The sequence below is a fragment of the Denticeps clupeoides genome, chromosome 20 (assembly GCF_900700375.1).
Source record: "Denticeps clupeoides chromosome 20, fDenClu1.1, whole genome shotgun sequence".
NCBI lineage: Eukaryota > Metazoa > Chordata > Actinopteri > Clupeiformes > Denticipitidae > Denticeps > Denticeps clupeoides.
Window position 1 is genome coordinate 14,499,004 of NC_041726.1, and position 23,455 is coordinate 14,522,458.

Genomic DNA, 23,455 nt, shown 5'->3' on the forward strand with positions numbered 1-23,455 from the left:
ATGGCTTTGTAGATACAAGCCGTGGGTCAGCACAAAGATGCCAAACCACACGAGGACTGCAGAGGCGAGCAAGGCACCGTCAACACCTATTGTGGAACAGGTTCAGAGAGGGATCCAGTCAAATCGGGAGGCAGAGAAAAACTGATTAAATGGATTAAAACGGATTAATTTTTATTCACATTTACGGCATTTATCAGACGCCCTTATCCAGAGCAGCTTACAGTCAGTAGTGACAGGGACAGTCCCCTTGGGGACACTCAGGGTTAAGTGCCTTGCTCAGGGACACAATGGTAGTAAGCTGGATTTGAACCTGGGTCTACTGGTTCGTAGACGAGTGTGTTACCCACTAGTCTATCGCTTTCAATTTAAAAGAAGTAATGCAACCACCAATAAGGGACCGTCTACAAACTGCTGCAAGTTGTCCAATTATCTTCTGGTGGTGGTGGTGGGCCTAGTGGGTAAGGAAACAGACTCGTAACCGAAGGTACCGTCCGCATGTGCTGCTCTCAGGCAGACGGGGGACAGGCAGAGGACACATTTCGTTGTGTGTCACAATGACAATAAATAAATAAATCAATCACTTTCACTTTTTTTGGGACAAAACAATCCCTTTCACTTCTGAAGGCAGTTCCTTGTGCAAGTGAATGCGAGTCACAGTAACACACACACTGATACACAGTTGCTTTTCTGCAAATTCCACTGCCCAAGAAGTTAAATAAACTGGTCTTCAAAAAGGAATAGCTGTGCCGCGGATCTGTCCGGCTTCTTTCCCGCTGTCCAAAGTGCCTGGAATTAACCTTAACCTGTCCAGCAGCAATACAGCCCGCTATCACAGGCAAACGTGGTGAGTTATTTATGGGTGTGATAACAGTGCATGCGGCAATGTGTCTCGGTGGCAGACGGGGTGACTCATTGGGACAGAAACGGCATCACATCAACATTGCGAGAGAGGCGCTTCCGCTCTGCCAAAACACGACATGCAACAAGTGACCTGTGGAAAAAGAGGCGGCAGAATGGACCAAAATGACAAGTTTTTTTTTATTATTAAAAAGTGTGAATGTTTGCATTACAATAATGTAATTAGCATGATTGACCTTATATTTTGAGAGCATTGTGAGTGCATGTTCCCACCCAAAAAACCTGATAAAACCTCAGAAAGGGCCACCTGTGTGTTATGACACCTTTCAATCAGAATGGACTTTTTATCTGATTTAACCTGCTGTAGTTCCTTCCTGCAGCTTTAGTGAAAGTGAAGTGACTGTGAAACACCGCAGCACACGGCGACACGACGAAACGTTCCTTACTCGCCAGGCCACCACGGCCCTGAGATGTAGGCCATCTATTCATTTTACATTTACATTTACAGCATTTATCAGACGCCCTTATCCAGAGCGACTTGCAATCAGTATTTACAGGGACAGTCCCCCTGGAGCAACTTAGGGTTAAGTGTCTTGCTCAGGGACACAATGGTAGTAAGTGGGATTCAAACCCGGGTCTTCTGGTTCATAGGCGAGTGTGTTACCCACTAGGCTACTACCACCACCCTGTGACCCTATTCATCACATTAAAGCATGTTGCCAGGGTAACAGGGTTATCACTGACCTGTCCGTGGTCATAAGTGAAGGTGAAGTGATTGTCATTGTGATACACTGCAGCACAGCACACGGTGAACACAGTGAAATGTGTCCTCTGCATTTAACCATCACCCTTGGTGCGCAGTGGGCGGCCATGACAGGCGCCCGGGGAGCCGTGTGTGGGGACGGTGCTTTGAATTTGATTTGAACCGGCAACCTTCCGTTTAAATATAATTGTATACATATTGTAAGTGCAGGGCTGGTGGCCGGGTGGCTTACATCGATGTACAGTAGGTGGCAGTGTCAGCGCACCGTGCTCTGACAGCCAGTTCACGTAAATAAGAAGCGCCGTGTTGATGATGACGTATGTAACCCGCGCCGGATGTTCCGATATTATAAACTATTTGAGCCTCATTGTCTAAAAAAAAAAACGATATTTCTGAAAATAATTCCCACATCTTTGGGACACGCGTGTCGGTGTTTAACTGAGTAACTAAATGTGTAGTGTGGTTTGAAAAATCGTGAAATTTCGGTCTTTCGAATCCTAACAAGTGCTTCACTTCTCAGTGTGATTATTAGAATTTGTCCCAAAGTTCGTCAATAAAAATGAGTTTAGCAACGAGCCGGGAGCAGCGGGCAACTGCGGGGAACCGCATGTCCAAGCTGCTGGACGCGGAGGAAGAAGACGAGTTCTACAAGACGACATACGGCGGATTTAACGACGTAAGAACTTGCAGCTTCATTATAGTGGATAACTGGTCCTGCAGCTTCCTTCAAGTAGATCACTGGTCCTGCAGCTTCCTTCAAGCAGATCACTGGTCCTGCAGCTTCCTTCAAGCAGATCACTGGTCCTGCAGCTTCCTTCAAGCAGATCACTGGTCCTGCAGCTTCCTTCAAGCAGATCACTGGTCCTGCAGCTTCCTTCTAGCCGATCACTGGTCCTGCAGCTTCCTTCAAGCAGATCACTGGTCCTGCAGCTTCCTTCTAGCAGATCACTGGTCCTGCAGCTTCCTTCTAGCCGATCACTGGTCCTGCAGCTTCCTTCTAGCAGATCACTGGTCCTGCAGCTTCCTTCTAGCCGATCACTGGTCCTGCAGCTTCCTTCTAGCCGATCACTGGTCCTGCAGCTTCCTTCTAGCCGATCACTGGTCCTGCAGCTTCCTTCTAGCCGATCACTGGTCCTGCAGCTTCCTTCTAGCCGATCACTGGTCCTGCAGCTTCCTTCTAGCCGATCACTGGTCCTGCAGCTTCCTTCTAGCCGATCACTGGTCCTGCAGCTTCCTTCAAGCAGATCACTGGTCCTGCAGCTTCCTTCAAGCAGATCACTGGTCCTGCAGCTTCCTTCTAGCCGATCACTGGTCCTGCAGCTTCACCTGCAGCTTTCTTCTATCGGATCGCTTCTTCACGTGGTTGTTGCTTCTGTGTCTGTTTCTAACTTTACATTTAATATAAATTTGTTAAACCACACGTTTTTCCCTCTTTTTTATGATTGTTTTTCATATACACGTCTATACAAATGTTTCGTCTTTTAGACTTTCCCTTGTGTTTTAATAGAAATTATTTCAAAATGAATAAGAAATGTTAATTGACAATGTTTGAAATAATGATGTTGCACCAGATTCTCCATTCGTGCAAAGAAGGACATTTTATTGTTGATTTAATCAGTTTAACTATTTTCTGACAGACTTGCATAGGTGAACACAAGTGAAAGTGATGCAACAAAATGTCCTCTGCATTTAACCCATCACCCGGGGAGCAGTGTGTGGGGACGGTACCTTGATCAAGGGGACCTCATTGGGATTTGAACCCACAACCTTTCGGGTTTCCTTAACCACCAGACCAGCACGACATTCCACTGGGACTCAAGATTAATTGTTCATTTCTACATTTATATAGAAATTCTGTTTCTTCTCAGTTTGTTAGTGTAGCAGTATTTAATGGTTCTGTGTCATAACCAATTTTGCATTTTAAGTTAAAGCAATTTTCCTCATAAATACAGATGCAGTTAATAAAACATGTGATTTGTGTGATTTCATGTAGGAATCTGGTGATGATGAATACAAAGGAGATCAGTCCGACACCGAAGATGAGGTGGACAGTGACTTTGACATTGACGAGGGGGATGAACCAGACAGTGACCAGGAGGAAGATGCACCTCGCAGGAAAAGCAGAGTCGTCACCAAGGCCTACAAGGTGGGTTTAAAACACACAGATGCCCTGAACCTGGTAGGGTGGTAGTAGCCTAGTGTAACACACTTGCCTGTGAACCAGAAGACCCAGGTTCACATCCCACTTACTACCATTGTGTCCCTGAGCAAGACACTTAACCCTGAGTGTCTCCAGGGGGTGACTGTCCCTGTAACTAATGATTGTAAGTCGCTCTGAATAAGGGCGTCTGGTAAATGCTGTAAATGTATATGAAGCGGATCCCAGAAATATGTGCAGGTTACAGTGTCACATATGCTCTGTGGTCATTTTATTATATACTAATACTAATTAATATTTTCCACTTCTTGTAACCCCCCCACCCCACAGGAACCAGTCAAAGTAGCAAAGCCAAAAACCAAAAGGCCATCAGAGGAGCTGAAGAAAACAGAGAGAGCTAAAGCTACACAGAAGCGTAGTGTGCAGGAGTTCCAGGATTTTGGGGAAAGTGAGTTGACCATAAAAATACCATTGCTGTGGTTTGAAAACTTTTGTCATCTTAACTGTACATAAATCATAAAGGAATCCACCTGTTTCACCGTGTTTTATAGCATCAACTGGTTCAAGTTTAACAAAACCAAATTTTGAGCGTTTATATGTATTTGCAATTTAACAATGAAGTCTGGTGATCTTTTCAGCTGTTTGTAATATTTGTGTTTTTTTCCAAAGTTCGTAAGTCGGTGCGACAGTCGACCAGCGAACACACACGTAAAACCAACCTTCGGCTACAGGAAAGGCAGGAAGCCCCACGACGGAGGAGGGGAGCCCATCATGACCGGCCGCTCACCCAGGATGAGCTGCTTGCTGAGGCCAAGATCACAGCTGAAATCAACCTACGGTCACTAGGTAAGACAAGAAAAAACAAGAAAGGGGCAAGAAGGGGAGCCGTTTTTGCTTTGAATGAAGCCAAGAATTAGCAAAAAGTTGATATATCAGAGAATCAGGGAGATTATAATATAATTTATGTACATGAACGAAAGGGAAAGTTTACAGGGAGGACAGAAAAGGACCATGCGCTGAGCCCTGTGGGACGCCAGTGGAGGGTCTGCTTTGTCTTAGGGCATCTCTTGTTGACAGAAAACTATGAGCGGCTGGAGGCAGACAAGAAGAAGCAGGTCCACAAGAAGCAGCGTTTCGATGGGCCCACCATCCGATACCACTCTGTGCTCATGCCACTGCTGTCCGACTCCCTGCTTAAAGAAGAGAATGTGGATGTGGAAGGGTATGCACTCAGCTCGTGTTTGCTTTTAGTGTAAAATGAATACTCCTTAGTACATAAATCATCACTGGTATGACCTGAAGTTTTAAATATTATAAAAACTTTAAATCTATTCAAATGTTTTCCAAATATTCCATTATTTCCAATCTCCATTATTGTGGGTCATGCTCATAAAATCTGGTTCCAAAAAGTCTTACTGGATTGATTTGAATGTAATATAATTTAAATGTTACATATTTAACTAATTTGTAGTTTTATTCTGAAAATGGTCGTTAGTGACATGGTGTCACACCTCCAAAGTGTGGTGCATTGGTGCCCCGCCCATGGTCCCTAGATGGACTAATGAGTGAGAGTAACATGTTGCAAAAGGTTGAAACAAATCAACATTCACCAACAACTGATTATGCGAAGTGTTGTAGGTACTGCACATGTCTTAGTTACAAGTTTAGATCGCTGAAAAATCCCTTCCTTCATTTTAGGCTGGATCAAGACACACCACAGACCGCCGCCTCCAGCACCGCCTCCCAGAATTCCTCCGGGGCTCTGTGTTCCCGCAGCTTCATCACCCTCAGCGACCAGCAGGCGTTTGAGGCCGCATTCCCCAGCTCGGTGCGTGCCAGCCTCCCTCTCCCTGTACAGGAAGTGTGCCCCATTACCCACAAGGCAGCGCTGTACCGCGACCCCGTCACAGACATCCCTTACGCCAACGCCCGTGCTTTCCGCATCATCCGCGAGGCCTACCGCAAGTACGTGGCCGCCCACGGCTTTCCCAGCTCCGCGGGGGGGCTCGCGGGGAGCAGCAACGGCGACGCCTCGGCCACCGCTAGTGCCGCTAAGGGTGTTCGCCAGAAAATGGTGGTGAACGCGACATAGCGAGGAGTTGATGGCTCGTCTTGACCACACTGTGAACCGAAGCAGTTCGCCAGGGTTCAGGAGCATTTGGGATCAGAGGATCCAGTTTACGAAAGTCTGACAGTCAGAAGAAAGGTTGCTGTGATCACAAATCGATTTAGGTTCCCTCGGCAACAAATGGACAGCCACTTTGACACAATTCCCCACAAATTTACACCTTGATCTTTTTGCCTTTAATAGTTTTTGTAAGACTTTTTTTTTTTCTTTCAATAAATTGCTTGCGTCTTTAAATAAACTTCACTAAAGAATGGTGTGTTCTGTACCATTTGTTTGCAGTTGGTCTCTTTCTCAGATAAGGATGCATTATTTGGTGCTCTCGCACTTTACGTGTCAGATTAACGGCCACAATGCATGATCAATGAATGACCGCATGGAAATTCTCGGACTTGAGCAGCATGATTTCTGAAATATTGTGCAACATATAACACTGCAGCTAAACTGAACTATTAGGTACTGCTCATAAGGCACGTGATAACTGCCGCAGCTAATACAGGGTCCTTATACATTTTTACTAATGATTTCCATGACGTCCCCACACACTGCTCACCAAGGGTGATGGTTAAAAGCAGAGCACACATTTACACATTTCGCTGTGTCACCATGTGCTGTGCTGCAGTGTTTCACAGTGACAATCGCTTCACTTTTAAGGCAAAGTTTTGGGACCATATTTTTGTGGAAATTTCTGTGCGAATTTTAATAAAAATCACAATAGGAACCTTGTAAATATAATTAAAGGAAACGCAATTTAATATTAACAACAGGAACCTTAAGAGAGGTTTGGGAGTGACCTTAGGGATATATAGTAAAAAAAATTATATATCTAAAAGACACTGTATATAGCGGATGCCTAAACTAGAATAAACATGTAACATTTCCACACAAAGTATTTTATAATATATTAAACACACAAACACATTACAACTATACAACGTTGGCAATGCAAACTGGAAACAAAGCTTTGTGCTAACGATCCATTGGACATTTATTATTAATATTTGACATCATTATTACAGCAATTGTTCAGTCTCTATGGTGATGAAAAAAACCCTCTAGTTATTCCTTTGGGTTAGTGACCCCATCCTCCACTGACTCCTCCTGACTGGAAACGAGGCTCTGCTGAGCTTCCTGACGCCGCTTTTCTCGTCTTAATTTTGGTTCCACGAATGGGATGACCGACACAGGAACCCGAACTGTGTCCAATCCATTCACCTGCGAGGGCAACGTGGTAATCATTCTAATATAAACGCCACATTATTCATGTTTAAGTGAATCTTAACTGCTGAAAAGCTTCGTATTAGGATTCATAAAATGCACTATACTACTGAAACAAAATAATAAATGTAGGGCATATGTAGTAAATACTTTTCAGCAAACCTACCGTTACTTCACACCAATACTCCCCCGGCTGAGTGATGGGCTCGTCCGGCAACGTCAGAGCATGCGGAGGCACCACCAGCCCCAGCTGAGAAGGAGAAACGAAAAACACCAAATTTGGTTTCATCTACAAGCAGGTACGATCAGTTCAACAGATGAGTGGCGGCCTTGTAATGTACAATTCCATTTAACACAAATTAACACTTGGCATTTCAGGCTTCATATTTCACGGTTACAATGTTACCTTTCTTAGGAAGTGTCTGCAAACAATCTCTTTTGTTATCTGGTACTGGATGGAGGTGTGCAGCCCAACTTCAAGGTGCGTATTCTTCAAAAACTTGACTGTCTGCAGGTATATACAAAATAAAAATATCAATATATCACACACACACACACACACACATTAACAGCTAAACCTGGAACTAAATGGATCACACAAAATAGGGATTAAATGAGCAGCTCATTCATTAATTTCTTACATTTTTTTATTTCAACTCACCAGCTCTCCAGTACGAGTCTGGATTTTGTCCTCTGCTTTCCCTTCCCGTAGGAGCTTAAAGAAGACACAAGATTAGACTTTCAGCACCGCAACGAACAATCGATGCATCACGGTGTCGACACAGTGCAGATTATACATTACACAATCGTAATAAATTTAGCATAATAAAGCTGTTTGGTGATTTTCTGGCCACGGTATAAAAATTCTTGTTGAAAAAGTAGTGCCGGTAGTGACAGTGGCGACCTGATCTGAGAACAGCGCCACTCTGGGTCAGAGTTTCACGCTGCGTGGACTGTCCCTGTAACTACTGATTGTAAGTCGCTCTGGATAAGGACGTCTGATAAATACATGCAGAGAAAGGAGGCCCTCCCAGGAAGGTTTCCATCACGCTCTCTATTTATTAAGCGCCTCAGTTCCACCATGCTCCGGGTAAATGTGGGTAACCGCTCATACACGACAGGGACATTACATGTACCAAACATTACAGTTTTTATTTAATACAAAAGGAAATAATGAAGGGACCACGGGAGCTTGGACCGGTATCCTCGGTTCCTCTGCTTGGTGGAGAGTCGATCTGCATCAGGCAAACATTAACTCCACCCACAGCATTTAAAGGAGAACTACCAAGGACTGAACCCCGGGATGCATCATAATCCAATCGAATCGTGAGACCAGTGAAGGTTCACACCTCTAGTGATTATGGAACAATACATGACATGTCAAGGCATGTAGACATGAATTCATACAACCAGAGGTTCTCACACTTTCCACGATGACGAGCACCAACTCTGAAAATAGGTTGGTGCTCTCCGTGCACAGACATTACAAAACATTAGAAAGATTTAGACAATTCATTTGAGATTAACACTTAAGTTAAAGTTAACTTAATAGTTAACTTAAACGGTGAAGCATTTGATGAATTAAACTCACCCGTAGCTCATCTGCAAACATCGCTTTGTTTTCTGGAGACGGATACACAGCCAGGCCTTGGGGCAGCAGCTTATTTCGACCCACCGACTTCTTTACAAAAACAGTGTCACCCCGGCCCCCCAGCTCTGTGCAGAAATCAGTCTCTCTCATTTACACGAAAAAAATGTAATTGTATTCAATTTAAAAAATTATACTCACTGGACACGGTCTGTGTGAGGATGAGGGCCATCTTTTCTTTGGGGGCGTGTTTTGTATCCTCCACAAACCGGTATACTCTGTGTCGGCGAGGGTACAGTCGGGGTGGGCGGCCCTCTTGGGACAAGGGGACCTGCCACCAGCGTTCCACAATAACCGTGCTCTGCTTACAAAAAAAAAAACAATCAGGAATCACACTTTTAAAGGTCCCTAGACAATTTTATTAGGTTTTAGTGGTCCCCTAATACTGTCTCAGAAATACAGCCACTTTGATCCAGTTCCACAATGAGATTTCCCCAGGACGCGCCGTCTCAGTGTCTGTAGCTTTAAATGCAAATGAGGAGGAGTGAGGTGGGACGAGGAGGAGAGCGACCTATAGAAGTTGAGTGGGCATTCATGGAAATGACGTCATCAGCACCAAAAAATATGTAATTTGTGCTCATTTTTACATCCAATCATCGGGGGAGGGGAGGGAAATTCCCAGGGTGGAAAAAGCATGAGAAAGGGGAGGTAACCTTTCCCCTTATGACGTCATTAGGGGAGAAATTCCAGATCAGACCGCCTGAGCTGCCGCTCTCTGAAGCAGACTGACCAAAGCACTCTTTACACCTATCGCCAGGCTAGGGGAACTCCTATTAATGTTTAATAATCTCACAAATAGGGGACCTTTAAATACGTTCACTTTAAGAATGCCATTTAAGGTGCAACGATGATAGAAGCTGGTTAGGTGTTTTGACACATATTTTACAAAAAGCTTAGTCACCAAAATTTGACAAAGACGTTATAAGACGTTTTTTTTTCTTTCTTGAATGTGGCTAGTATTATAAACTGGAATAGAAGGGCTTGCTCGGGTCAGAACCGCAACCTGATGATAAGCCAAAATATAGAGATTTGAACGCTGTCGCGAGTGAAAAACTGAAAGCCAGACCAGGCTGAGGACCTCGTCCCTGAACGAACCGGTGGCCTGGTCGCCCTGATTAAAAACATCTCTTACTTTACATGTCGTCTGAGAGAAGCGCTGCGCCAGCTGCGCCCGGGGAACCTCCGTCAGCAGGTTAGCGACCGCCGAGCGACAACTCCACATGCTGCCACAGCCTGCTCTCTCCTGCGCGATACAAGTATGCGACTTTGGGAACCATGTAATTGGAGGAACGCGCATGCGCAGAGTACAGACGAAGGACCTGTAGGTGTCTTAAAGTGTGCCTGAACGTAACGTTACGTGGCCACAATACACACATACACACACACACACACACACACATACATACAGACATATACACACACATACACACACACACACACACACACATATACAGACATATACACACATACACACACACACACACATACAGACATTTAGATACATACACATATATACACACACATACACGCACAGATATATAGATACATACATAAATACACACACACACACATATATTACATGTATATATATAATTTTTTTGTAAGAAGAATTTTTTTTCTTACTTTACCAGTTGCGTTCTCTAGACACTAGGTGGCGGCAATACGTCACTGTGGAAACAAAAGAAATCTGACTTTAATATTCAAACATCCAAGCTGATTAACCATCTCATCTTCATGGAATTCAGAACAGAAGTTCCCCAGTTCGAATTCATATCAGAACACATGGAATGATTGAGATGTGCGTAACTGCCGGGATAATGTCGCTGGATCTTCTCATCTTTCTCCTCAGAGCAGAACTCCAGCGGGGTTGTTTTTTCCAGAAAAAAAAGATGCAGTAGGTCAACACTGGTCACCTTTCCAGCCCAAGATATGAGAACATGTCTTACAAGCAGTGGACAGAAGTTGTATCATTTTATTTAATGAAGAAATCCAATAAAAAAAAAGTATTTGAATCTTACCAATGCTGACTTTTGCACGGAATTATTATTTATGGTAAAGATCATATTTTATTAGGCTAGGACCATTATGGTTATTTCACAACAAGTTAAAATAGAATTAAGTCTTATTTATGTGATGTTTTTACCTTATAACGTATATTCCGTGAATAAGGCAGCACAGACCAAGTTTTTTTCTCTCGTCCATCTGTGCAGTGGGGGTGTGCTTTTAAACCTCTGAAGTGAGAGAGATCCTGGGAAATTGCCGCTCGGGCCTGTTGAGCTGCCCTGGCTTCAGTCATGCGGCTACCCTTAAGGTCAGGCCCCATGAGAAGGATGGCTGGATCAGGCTTAGCAGTGGGAAAAAAGATTACTTCCTTGCCTGGTGTCTGTAGATAAATATGCAGATGGTAGGTGGGGGTAGATATGGAGATGCAGAGTTACGTATGGGCAAGATGTTTCGCACCTCTGAATCAGGAGGCAATGGTGTTTCCACTCTCCCAGCAGAAGAGATCAACATTATTATTATTATTATTAATAATAAATCAATAATTACATTAGAAACCAAGAATAAAAATTAATTTGATCCCACCTACATACATTCACATTCAGCCATGAAACAGCTCACACAGAAAAAGTAGTGCTGGGCAAGATGCTAGAAAATATTCTGGGCAAGGCACTGTACTATTTTAGTAAGCTGTTTTGTTTGGAACACCTATGACACGCCATGCAATATGTTTACCCATCTGCTATGTAATAAACAAATGAAAAATGCATTGAAAAAGTAAACAAACCAAAATAAATTGCATTGCCTTTATATTAGATTTCTGTTTGCACCAAGGTTTGGAGGATATACTCTTCACCAATTGTGTCCAGATCCATACAAGAAGTGTCTCTGTGGGAGACTCGAATTCAGTTACAGAAATCTACCTTAGGTAATGTACCCCAGGTTAATGTAAAGAAACCGTATATATACATATACACATTTAATCGCTGTTCAACAAAGTGCTTGGGCATTTACTGTTCGCTCTTGTAAAATACTGTGTGCATTTCATGTAAAGAACTAGTTCACAATATTACACATTCTTCCTTTTGTAAAATAAAAGTGCTTCACATTTGACCTCAACATAAAAAAACATATCAAATAAATAACCATTGGGTAGAACTGGAATTTAAAAAAAACATGTGCGTGCTTGAGCTAATTTGCTTCTTTTCTCTGTTTCTGATATATGTTATTGACTGTAAGTGTACGTCACATATGTTACAAAAGAACTGCATCTGTGACTGTCCCAGGCCCTGTTATCAGGGGAAAAACCAGTCTGGACAAAGAGGAGTCTCCCGGGTGAATAACATGAAGCCCGTGGCAACAGCCCAACCCACAGAACACTCCACTGGCTGCCTGTTGAGCCCCGATTCACCTCGAAAGCTCCCTTCCTACCCTACAACAACCTTAATGGACCCCCGACATCCCTGACTCACTGCACCTACAACATCTACCCACTCCATGACAAAGCCGTGCAGCATGGGAGACTTAAATATATATTTTTTAACTGTTTACTGTGCTTGCATTTACATTTAAGGCAATTAGCAGACGGCCTTATCCAGAGTGACTTACTTAACCCCGAGCTCCAGGGGACTGTCCCTGTAGCTACTGATTGTGTCTTGCTCAGGGACATGATGGCAGTAAGTGACCTGTGACTTTGTGGCCTTCTGGTTCTTAGGTGAGCGTGTTACCCAATTGGCTCCTACCAGCCCTTACTGGATTATCATGAAACACATGAATGCTGGTTTTAATTTGGACAATTTCAGTGTCTTGTTAGATAATAACTTTCCTTCCCAGTTTCCTCCAGTTTTGGCAGATTATGCTGCTGGTTAAAACAATGGCACATACTCCTAGGCAACATACCAGCAAAAATAACTAATTTGACAAATGCATCTTAAAAACGTGACTTTTTTTTTTTTTACAACGCAAAGCCACCTCTAATAAATCACACCAGCCAGGAACCACAAGTGACAAGAGCTTGTAACTGAGGCAAGGCAGCGAATACATGTGAGACAGGCGATAGAGAACACCGAGCTGTCTGTCGGCTGTTCTCTCTCAGTACATGATGTCCTTGTTGTTTGGCTGCTTTTTAAACTTTAGCCTACGTCACTTCAGAATCTCTTACAGTGGTTTCAGCAGTCTTTGAAAATCCTTCGCTGATGAAACAGGTAAATGTAATAATTTGTGTGTGTTTCTTGAGCTGTATCTGATTGTGACTGACCATTGTTACACTTTAATAGTATCCTTAAAAGTACATTTTTTGCAACCTGGCGGTGAAACCTGACCCTGAAATCAGTTTCTTTTGCGATCCACTAACTCCACTAAAAAAAAAAAAAACTGCCTAAGAACACAAAATTCTTCACTACACAGAGACAAAGACGAACCAGGAGAGAACATCCTGCCTTGAAAACAGCTTTTCCGTAACCCACATCCTCCGTTCTGCTAGCTGCTCCTTCCTTTCATCTTCATCATCCGAGAGGAAGAGGACCTCTGACCCAGTGAACCCTTTGTAGTATACTCCTCACTTTGTAGCATAAAGAAATGTACTTCATACGGAAAGGTTCATACAAACAGCCCCACTTTGCCAATATAACAGAATCTGAGAACTGAGAAGTTATTAATATTCACTTTAAATAACTGTAATAAGATACACTTGGGGTCCAGCTCAGGTCAGGGGCAGATAATATGCTTTCTGTCCTTTAACTTTGGACTGTTATAAAGTCACATCTTGTATTTCTCTGAACAGGAAACATGCAGCAGCGAGAGATAAAATTGAAATCAGATAAACAAAACTGTACATAGACCACAAAGCAAGAGTTTTTTTTATTAATTCACTCACAGATGCTGTTGATCACCAGACTGTAGTAAAGGCCATTGTTGCCAGATTTGGACAGTTCTCTGACCTTTTTAAAAAGTAACACACGACATATCATACAGTATACCCAAAATGCAGGAAATGGATATGGAAAATGCTCCCAGGTTTTCCTCCTCTCTAGGGTATCTTGCTACATTTTTTCCTTGTTGTGTGTAATTATTTTGTGGTCTGCTTTTTACATTTAAAAAAAGTGTTAGAAAAGTGTTAAGTTACACTAAAATTGATTTGCAGTTTTCTGTATAAACTGGAGACCAACAGTTGACTCTTGTCTCTGAACATTAACTGAATGATATGAAAGCACATGTCTATTAGTGTCGAGGGAAAGAAGGCTTTTATCATTTACAAAAATTGGATGGACACCATGTCCATTAAAATGATGCCAATATCCGGCCTGAATAGGAATATTTACTGGGAAGGATGTAAATCCACACAAGACTGCTGTTGTGACCCACGGGGAGACTGTCACTGCTTTCCCAGGCTCCCTCTGGAGGGGCAAATGGCGATAGGAAGGGTGGGTGGGTTAAATATGTGCAAGGTCTGCTGGGGAAAAACAAAGTCCAAATATAGATGCAAGCAAGAACACCGCCTTTGGTGATTTACAGGCTGTTCATAATATGTGCTGTGCATATTTTAATGCATTTAAAAATAAGATGTTTGTTAAGACGCTTTCATGATGCAGTCTGATGCAGCTCTTAGGATGATCTTGAGCATTTTATCCTTAGGATTTCATCTTTAAAACCCTCAGATATGACTTAGAGCTGAAACCCATCATAGAATTAGGGACAAACATATTTAGCAGAAACATTTCTTTTTTTGTTGATTCCTTAATTCTTTATGGCTGTCCAGGTCACCACATGACCTAATTCAGGACTATGACTGTCATTATCTTTTTCAAATGTTGAATAAATGGTATTCATGCTCTTCCATACGGGGTGTGTCACATTGCAATTGATGAAGGGGTCTGTAGGCAGGCAGAAGATCTTCCAAACGGTGACTAATAAGTACTCCATTTTGGCCACCCTTTCCCTGCAGACCTGTCACATTTATATGCAGCACACTAACCCACTTATAGGCTGCACATACACTACAGGCCAAAAGTTTGGACACACCTTCTCATTCAATGTGTTTTCTTTATTCTCATGAACATTTACGTTGGTAGATTCTCACTGAAGGCATCAAAACTATGAATGAACACGTGGAGTTATGTACGCAACAAAAAGTGGTCACCAGACCTGAACCCCACCGAGACGGTTTGAGGTGATCTGGACCGCAGAGTGAAGGCAAGTGCTAAACACCTCTGGGAACTCCTTCAAGACTGTTGGAAAACCATCTCAGGTGGTTTTCACGACCTCTTGAAGCTCATCGAGAGAATGCCAAGAGTGTGCAAAGCAGCAATCAGAGAAAAGGAAATAGAATTTAAAACATGTTTTCACTTATTTCACCTTTTTTTGTTAAGTACATAACTCCACATGTGTTCATTCATAGTTTTGATGCCTTCAGTGAGAATCTACCAACGTAAATGGTCATGACAATAAATAAAACACATTGAATGAGGTGTGTCCAAACTTTTGGCCTGTACTGTACATAAAGCATACTTTACATGTGCACGCCATGTGTGCTATGTGACATACTAATGGTGTGCCCTCTCAATAATATATGCTCCAAAAGTAAATTCCATGCCTGCGATTTGACGGTTTGAGTGGTTCAGCGCGGAGGTGACTTGAACAATGTTTTATGAGAGCTTGCGGCAGCGGGTACAGGCTGCCGGCCTGCTGTTTGCCATCTGTTGAATTTATATTAGCTCTAATGTTCTCATATTGTCTCCAGTTCTGAAGGAGCTGAAGCAACACAGTAAATAATTCTTTCCAAAGCAGTACCATTCAATTACGGATATAGCTTGGCCAGATGTTTTCTGCAACAGATAATGACTAATTTTCACATCACAAATGCAGAAAAACTGAAAAAAAAAAAAGACAAAATCCGGAGTTTTTTTTTTTCAACTTTTGAAATACAGGAACTACTGAACATTATTACCAATTTGACTTATTTCCCTTAGAGAGGCAGAGTTAGCCATTCAGAGTTCATCTGGTGTATAGTGATCATTTGGATTTTTTTTATGGATGTCCTAATTCTCATAATCATTCAGTGGTGCATTCTTGCTATTTGCTATTGGGATTTGCTATTGAGATGGACATGGCTATATTACCTGGTTATTGGTTTGGTCCGTTGTGACATGTATAATGCCACGGTGTACCAATCAGAACAATAGTCAGGCTGTGTCATTTAAACAATGCTCAAATGGTACCAATGAGCCCATACAGCACCATCAGTTTAGGCTGTCGATACGAGGCAGGATGGATGGATCCCTGATGTCCAGCTTTAACCAAGACTAATCAGGCCAGGCAATTTTCTATCGTCTAATTTTGGTGAGCCTGTGCAAATTGTACCCTCGGTTCCTGTTCTTGGCTGACAGGACTGACACCTGATGTGGCCTTCTGCCGCTGTAGCCCAAGGTTCAAGGTCAGATGTGCATTCAGAGGGGGTGTTCTGCACACCTTGATTGTAACCAGTCTGCCTGTTCTTCTCTGACGTCAACAAGGCATTTGCAGCAACCGATCATGTGCACCTATTAACTTAAACAAATGCTCTAGTAGAGCATTAAAATAAACAAATAAATAAATAAATCTGATTTTTCAGATCGACTTAACCGCCAATGTCGAGTCAAAAAGAGTCATCTTTGCATTTGCAATCCCGGCCGTCAACTTTGCACTTTACCTCCTTATCTCCAAAGGGCATTTCAACACCCCCCCAAAACATATATTAATAATATAGTAAAACCAATCACACTGTAACGCATGGTAACACTGGTAGTAATGATCCATGCTGGCCAGGTTCCTGCAGCAGACTCTGCGCACACATCACCGCGGTGAATAGCAATCCTCCTGAACGACGGAGGGCGGCACGCGACATGTTCAGTTCCGCAACTTCTCAGTTTTACATTTACATTTACAGTGTCTTAAGTGTCTTGCTCAGGGACACAATGCTGGTTAAGTGTCTTGCTCAGGGACACAATGGTAGTAAGTGGGATTCGAACCCAGGTCTTCTGGTTCATAGGTGAGTGTGTTACCCACTAGGCTACTACCACCCTACAGGGTCTCATTTTCTCTTTTTTAAATCGCTGTGCATGTAGGCAATATTAAAACTTAATAAAGTTCACTGTCTACCCCTATTCCACAAACTGAGGGTTGGATGAAAGGCACGCTGCCTGGATTTAAATGAGTAAATAGACAATAGCCTTTGATTGGTTAATTGTTTCATTGATTAATATGTGTCAGGTGGCAAAATGTTATTTAATCTGAACTGAATCATTTCTTATTTAAACCACCTTGACAGAAGATAATTTCAAATGGTCATCAAATAGTTAAATGACCTTATTAAAAAAAACAAAGGCGATTGCTGAAAGGACAAAAAATTGGTTAAGAACTGTAAAAATGTCATTAATTTTTACATTTTCTCCTTTTTAAATCACTGTGCATATAGGCAATATTGACATGTAAATGATTGAATATCCGTCTGGTTAACATACGGTTCTTTATTTGAAGCGCTATTCTATAAGAAAGGTAACTAAAAAGGTGTTGGTGCTTAAAGTGCTTCACTGATCTGAAATCGAATCAAGATTTAAACGAAAAAAAAAGTGCATGTGTTTTAAGGGCTTGAACTTGATTATCATGTCGGTCTGATGATCTGTTTGCTGCTGCCTGTTGCTGGAAGGAAGAGTGGAGAGGGGACCCAGGGCCAGTACATTTATCACTGAGCGGTAAAAGGATGCTGAAGCAAAGGCTAGCTTCTGGCGTATACGAAAGCCAAGTATGGGGTTGTCGATTTATGCTTCTGACATTGATACGTTGGCTTTTCTGTTAATGCTGTAACTGTTACCAGTGAGAAACATGTATCTAATGAAAGGCACATAGCACATTTTCAGACAGTGGTCGGACAGTGCAAAAGTACAATAGGGCCCTTGTTGATGTGGTGGCATCGTAGTCTGTTACCACGACTTCTATACATGTTTGACTGCTACGCAGTGTGCTGCATTCATGTATTTATATAGGAATTTCTCTGCGTTTCTGGGTGGAACGCCCGTGGGCAGCTATTTGAATAGGCCAGTTTTAAAGTCTAAAATTATACCCTTTGAAAAGACTGGATTAACATCACTCTTACATATAATATGTCTACAAAAATCATGCTTCTTTCTTTGGAAGATTTGTAAAATTGGACACCCTCTGTGCTGAATTCACACATTCTCTGAATGCTTGAATGGACATCCAGAGACATGCATCCATGGTCCATCTGCATGGAACCATGCATCTGTGGGTTGTTCTGGGAAATGCTGGGATACGCTCCAGCTTTCCCACGGCGCTGATATGCATAAACGGATTTATGAAATGGATGGGTGTGTGATACGCCCACATCCTTATATTTGAGTACCTTACACCTGGATTAAGTATACATGATTCACTCAGGATTTGTTAATGGGACTATTTGAATCACACAATTTTTCAAGCATTTTTTTCCCCTAAAAAAATCTTCTCATTCCTTGAAACAGATTCGTATGGCTGGTGAGAGTCGGTCTAAGGTGTTGTGCTTTGTGCATTTTTATGAGCAGTATTTATGTGCAGAAGCCTTTCAGGAGAAATTGATTGGCCCCGTAATTTCGGTTTGAGATTGTAAACTGTTGTTTCTAGGTTCCAATTCACTTGCTGACCCTGCGTAATTCAAAACAGCCCTCAGTCAAAAGCAATTGGATTAAGCCAAGTCTCATTCCCTAGTTCACTGCCTACCCCTATTCCACAAACTGAGGGTTGGATGAAAGGCACGCTGCCTGGATTTAAATGAGCAAATAGACAATAGCCTTTGATTGGTTAATTGCTTCATTGATTAATATGTTTCAGGTGGCAAAATGCTATTTAATCTGAACTGAATCATTTCTTATTTAAACCACCTTGACAGAAGATAATTTCAAATGGTCATCAAATAGTTAAATGACCTTATTAAAATAAACAAAGGCGATTGCTGAAAGGACAAAAAAATGGTTAAGAACTGTAAAAAATTTGATTAAAACCTGTGACAGTGGAGACCCATCGTCTCAGCAGATGGTTCCTTCGTTCTTCTCTCATGTCATTGTCCATTTCACCTTCACCTGCTTCTTTTGGCCTCATCTCATATGTTTTTTACTCTGCCTTTGTTGCCTTGTTCATAAAATGGTGTATTATTTAATTGTTTCTAAATAAGATCTTATTTGTACATAACTTATTGTTTTTCGCATTGTATTGTTCTTTTAAGTGATACTCTATATAGTGTTGTGTCGCTTGACACTATGGCCTAAGTCAAATTCATTGTAAGTGTTACCATGAATTACTTAAACACCGCATAAGAGCACTTCAAATTGTAGAAAATTGACAATCGAACTCACAGCTCTGTTTAATAATAATGATTAAAAAAAAGATTTTCACATGCAATGTGAACTAGCTTGTTTGTGGAGCTAATCGTATAAGAGGCGCCAGGAGCACAAAGAGTGGACATGGAAAATGAATGGGGACAAGGTCATGTGATCCGACCTACACATCAGGGTAAGACAGGAAGTGCATCCTGCATAGTCCCTTCTGTTCAATCCTGTGGAGGCTGTGTTCAGATCGGGCGCTGCTGGTTGGCAGTAGCCTAGTGGGGGTAACACACTCGCCTATGAACCAGAAGACCCAGGTTCAAACCCCACTTACTACCATTGTGTCCCTGAGCAAGACACTTAACCCTAAGTTGCTCCTGGGGGACTGTCCCTGTAACTACTGATTGTAAGTCGCTCTGGATAAGCACCGTCCCCACACACTGGCTTGGGTTAAAAAGCAGAGGGCACAATCGCTCCACTTCCACATAAGTCAGTGTCTGAATAAACTCCATGACCAGATCTTTTTTTCCACAGTCCCACTGAGAAATGTTGGGATGTGTTGGGACTGTGGCCAACAAAATAATAGAATGCATGTTTTTGCTACGGCAGGCAGTGCATGTATTATATGCTTTCATAGTAAAAATCATGAAGAGACCGTTCCTATGTGTTGCCGTGCATGGAAAAGCGGATTTAGATATCTGGTGGCGGTGGTGGGGCGGGATCTTCTGCGTCACTTCTTCTTAATAAATACATTTGTCTTGGGACCCCATTGGCCCATGAGTGCAAATGCAAATAAAAAGGCTCATCATTACTCTTGCACGTCAGGCTAATTATCTGAAGCCAGTTTGGTTTGTCCAGGGTGGCGCAGGAATCAATTTCCATCCGGAAACGTGCGTCTTGTGCTCACGCCGCACCCACCCTGGTGACGATGCATCGTGAAGTGCGAACGCGCACAGCTCGCCGATGCCCGGTTTGCACACGTTTCGCCGTTTCTGACAACTTTGCCGCAAAGCACGTTACTTCACTTCGGCCCTGTTGTGCTCAGGGCTGGGGGTGGGGCAGCTTCTAGCCCTCGGGGGCCCAGACCGAGATAAGCCGCTGGTAGAGATTAATTAAGACTGAAAGAATCAAATGAATATGGATGAACAGGCACTTGGTACATGCATCCTAGGGACAAGACAAGAATCTTATTTGGCCAACTTAACCAAGGTTACACCGCTGTGTAACAAAGGCTGCATTTGTGGCCCACTTTGCACCGTTCTGAGATCAAAAGGGAAAAAATAACTGGGGCATACCTTTAGAGTCTGTAATTTAGAGCACCTTAATTTAGTTTGGGGGAAATTTAAAAAAAATAATAAAAAGACAAAACACTGAAGGATGTCAATGAGTGCGACCCAAATGGAACGTCTCTCAGCGGGTCGGTGACACCGTTTTTTAAATACATTTCGACCATTTTTTCCATTATGAAAGATCAATTATTCCACTACAAACAGAGGAGAAGCTGAAAAATGGAACCACCTGGAGGTACATGAACAAATAGACAAGAGCCTTTGATTGGTAATGTTTCAACCAGTGACATTTCTTTACCGAACATTTCAGGAGGGTCACATTAAGAGACTGAAGTGATTGTCATTGTGAAACACTGCAGCACAGCACACGGTGACTCAACGAATTGTGTCCTCTGCTTTTAACCAGAAAGCAAGCTAATTCTAAGAATCCCAAAGATGGGACCAATGGATAAAGGTTGTGGGGTCTAGAGTCACCTTGCTGCTGAGTGATGGGTGCATCCTGCATCGTCTCGCATAGACACAAACGTTCATTTTAATCAGTGCTACTGTGTCCTGCTATTTCCATTCAGGTTAAAAGTGGTAAAATAAGAGTGAATGGTACATTAAAGTCACTGAGTTTTACTAACTGACCCTCTTACTGGACATTTGTCAAATAAGCAGCGTTGAAATGCAAGCATTTTACTGACAAACAGAAGTGTTGGGTTGAACAGAAAGAGAGCATGATGGGACATGCCATGAACCGAATGATTACTATTATTATTTGTTATTTTTCTACTGTTGTAGTTGTTAGTTCTACTGTTCTCTGTTGTAGGGTGGTAGTAGCCTAGTGGGTTTGACACGCACCTATGAACCAGATGACAACAACATACCAGGTTCAAACCCCACTTACTACCATTGTGTCCCTGAGCAAGACACTTAACTCCAGTGTCTCCAGGGGGGACTGTCCCAGTCACTACTGATTGTAAGTCGCTCTGCATAAGGGCATGTGATACGTGCCATAAATGTAAAATGATGATATTATTAATTATGAATCAAACAAGAGTAAAATATAGAACAGAGTCCAAATGTTGGTACCTGTGTGGAAACTCTTTCATCTCCTAAACTACTTTTTCTTAGTATTCAAAAAACTTTTTCCCAAACATGTACATTAAACCTCAGGTACATGCATGCATGAAGGACTACAAACAACCTACAGAGACACACCGTTCAAGTTCATAATAGAACATTTTCATGCATATTCCAGTTATTTAGAAATGGTGTGAGGATGCTGATAGGTCGTTATCCTGGCGACCACCCCGTGCTTCCTAATTGGCCGGATAACTCACTGGAGGACACGACGAGGGTGTGTCCATTGAAAGGGAGCGAGTCAAAAAATGTTGCCAAGTCTGTACCTTTCCTGCAAACATGAGGTTCGTTTTAATCTTTGTTTTTCGTCGTTTAAAGGCTAGATATTCTATAAAATTATGTTGCATTTAGAGACATAAACCTACATTTAAAATACATTTGAATTAATCAAGTATTGATGATTCTATAGTAAAAAGAGCCTCAGGTTCCCCCACGTCTAAAGTTAATTGTTTTGATGCTGCCATGTGCTCTATTACATATAAATGATTAAAAATATATACAATTTATAATGTATATGTATTTATATTGTATATATATAATATACAACTATATACTTTTTTTAATATACTATAAAAATATTCATTATATAATGTATATATATATTTACAGATACGTTGTACTGTCTGGGTCGGACTGGTAGAGAGACAGGCTGCGTTTTTACTGCCACCTGGCAACACCGTCTTCGATCCCCACGGCGGCGATGTGGCCGTTTTGTTCCCCAGTTCTGCCATGGAGTGTAACGCAGCCGCACAGGTATCGGACCCGAGTCATTATCGCCAATTAACCGGGAAGGGAGGCGTTCAACGGCGCTTCACCTCATGCTAGTGGGACGGGCGGATTATCATTGTTCTCCGGAGGACGGCAACTAAACAACTGGCAAGAGAGGTGAGGCACAACAGTGCATTTTTATCCTGATTTTTTTCATATTCATGTTTTTTTTTTTTCATATTTACACACGATTTGGTTGTATTATTATCGGCACCCCGTAGACCACCATAACCTGTCCGCTTGCGCATCTCTGGCGTGCCGGCAGCCGTGGGTTCCGTACCGGCGTCCTGCGAGCTTTTCTCCTCTGGACATTTCCAGACAGGAGGGTTCCACGCAAAACCGCAGAAACTCTGTGACAAGACGAGAGGCGCTCCACGCCCGAACCCGCGCAGCCACGACCACGCACCACACTTTTTATTGTCCGGAACACGCGCGCTCCGTGGGCTTTTTATTTCAACGCAGACGGGTTGCCAGACACTCGCTCGTTTTTCCTGCAGGGACCGTAAACGTAACATTTCTTTTGAAAAAACTTCACAGGACCGCGCCGTTTATGGTCGGCGTGACGAGGACAAACTTCGCACGACTCCGGACTCGGATTCTTCATTTTCCGCGATGGTCTCTGGTCACGTCTCGTAATGTGACGGCATGAGCGCAGGATTAGGGATTTGGGTTCGAATGAGAATGGGGCAGGGTGGTCTTCCATCCACCCCCGCCATCCGCCTATTGTCCTAATTGTCCCCGCAGGCGGGCGGGGGAGGACGGGAGCTGCGGGCTCCGTGTCAGGGATGTCGGGTCCGGCCGGGTCCGAGAGCGATTTGATGCGGGTTTCGAAATTCAGGCGAGATTCCTCGGCGGCGTTGCCAGATGCTGTGAAAAACGTGCGAATAAAAAGGCCGATGATGACAGTCCAGATTTTCCTTCTATAAAATCAATTTACTAGCTACGTGTTGACGTCGGGGTTTTAAAAAACATTGCTTCTCAAATGCAATATCTATCTTTTTTTTCCAAATAAAAAAAGAGTGACAAACATGCCCCCGGTGACTTCACACACTGTAAGACATCTTGTTTTTTTGTGGCGTGTTTTTGCACAGTGTTTGAATTGATGGAACGACCAAAATAGCAAAGCACCTCAATATATTTACCGATGGACT

The 23,455-nt window shown here is 42.6% G+C and overlaps 3 protein-coding genes across 7 annotated transcripts in view; 2 read left to right on the forward strand and 1 right to left on the reverse strand.

The window, feature by feature from the left end:
• The first annotated feature begins 1,913 nt into the window (after window positions 1-1,913).
• On the forward strand, window positions 1,914-6,158 carry vps72a (vacuolar protein sorting 72 homolog a). Its single transcript, XM_028964110.1, has 6 exons — window positions 1,914-2,297; window positions 3,615-3,767; window positions 4,110-4,227; window positions 4,449-4,625; window positions 4,857-5,001; window positions 5,478-6,158. The coding sequence occupies exons 1-6, from the start codon at window positions 2,181-2,183 to the stop codon at window positions 5,869-5,871; spliced, it is 1,104 nt and encodes a 367-aa protein (XP_028819943.1). The 5' UTR covers window positions 1,914-2,180; the 3' UTR covers window positions 5,872-6,158.
• Window positions 6,159-6,781: 623 nt separating this feature from the next.
• Window positions 6,782-22,661, reverse strand: mrpl9 (mitochondrial ribosomal protein L9). 4 transcript variants are annotated; one of them, XM_028964592.1, is made up of 9 exons: window positions 22,585-22,661; window positions 10,394-10,438; window positions 9,903-10,013; window positions 8,912-9,071; window positions 8,714-8,838; window positions 7,784-7,837; window positions 7,529-7,630; window positions 7,289-7,372; window positions 6,782-7,119 (listed from the first exon to the last, which is right to left on the reverse strand). In XM_028964592.1, exons 3-9 carry the CDS (start codon window positions 9,990-9,992, stop codon window positions 6,964-6,966), a joined length of 771 nt encoding a protein of 256 aa, XP_028820425.1. In that variant the 5' UTR covers window positions 9,993-10,013; window positions 10,394-10,438; window positions 22,585-22,661; the 3' UTR covers window positions 6,782-6,963. The 4 variants fall into 4 exon arrangements, with proteins under 4 accessions (XP_028820425.1, XP_028820424.1, XP_028820423.1 ...); XM_028964591.1 differs by lacking the exon at window positions 22,585-22,661 and adding an exon at window positions 10,914-10,970; XM_028964590.1 differs by lacking the exon at window positions 22,585-22,661 and having other exon boundaries at window positions 10,394-10,692.
• LOC114770550 (semaphorin-6D-like) overlaps window positions 21,765-23,455 on the forward strand; it is a 54,552-nt gene continuing 52,861 nt past the window's right edge. For both annotated transcript variants that reach the window (XM_028964569.1, XM_028964571.1), the window contains exons 1-2: window positions 21,765-21,820; window positions 22,146-22,421. The gene's annotated coding sequence lies outside the window, so the exon portion shown is untranslated. The remainder of the gene's footprint in view (window positions 21,821-22,145; window positions 22,422-23,455) is intronic.

Coding starts and splice junctions, on each gene's coding strand:
- vps72a (XM_028964110.1), top strand. CDS start 2,181: ATGAGTTTAGCAACGAGCCGGGAGCAGCGGGCAACTGCGGGGAACCGC. Junction 2,298..3,614: donor CATACGGCGGATTTAACGAC/GTAAGAACTTGC, acceptor GATTTCATGTAG/GAATCTGGTGATGATGAATA. Junction 4,228..4,448: donor GTTCCAGGATTTTGGGGAAA/GTGAGTTGACCA, acceptor TTTTTTCCAAAG/TTCGTAAGTCGGTGCGACAG.
- mrpl9 (XM_028964589.1), bottom strand. CDS start 10,067: ATGCGCGTTCCTCCAATTACATGGTTCCCAAAGTCGCATACTTGTATC. Junction 7,373..7,528: donor GCAGACACTTCCTAAGAAAG/GTAACATTGTAA, acceptor TCTCCTTCTCAG/CTGGGGCTGGTGGTGCCTCC. Junction 7,120..7,288: donor AGTATTGGTGTGAAGTAACG/GTAGGTTTGCTG, acceptor TTGCCCTCGCAG/GTGAATGGATTGGACACAGT.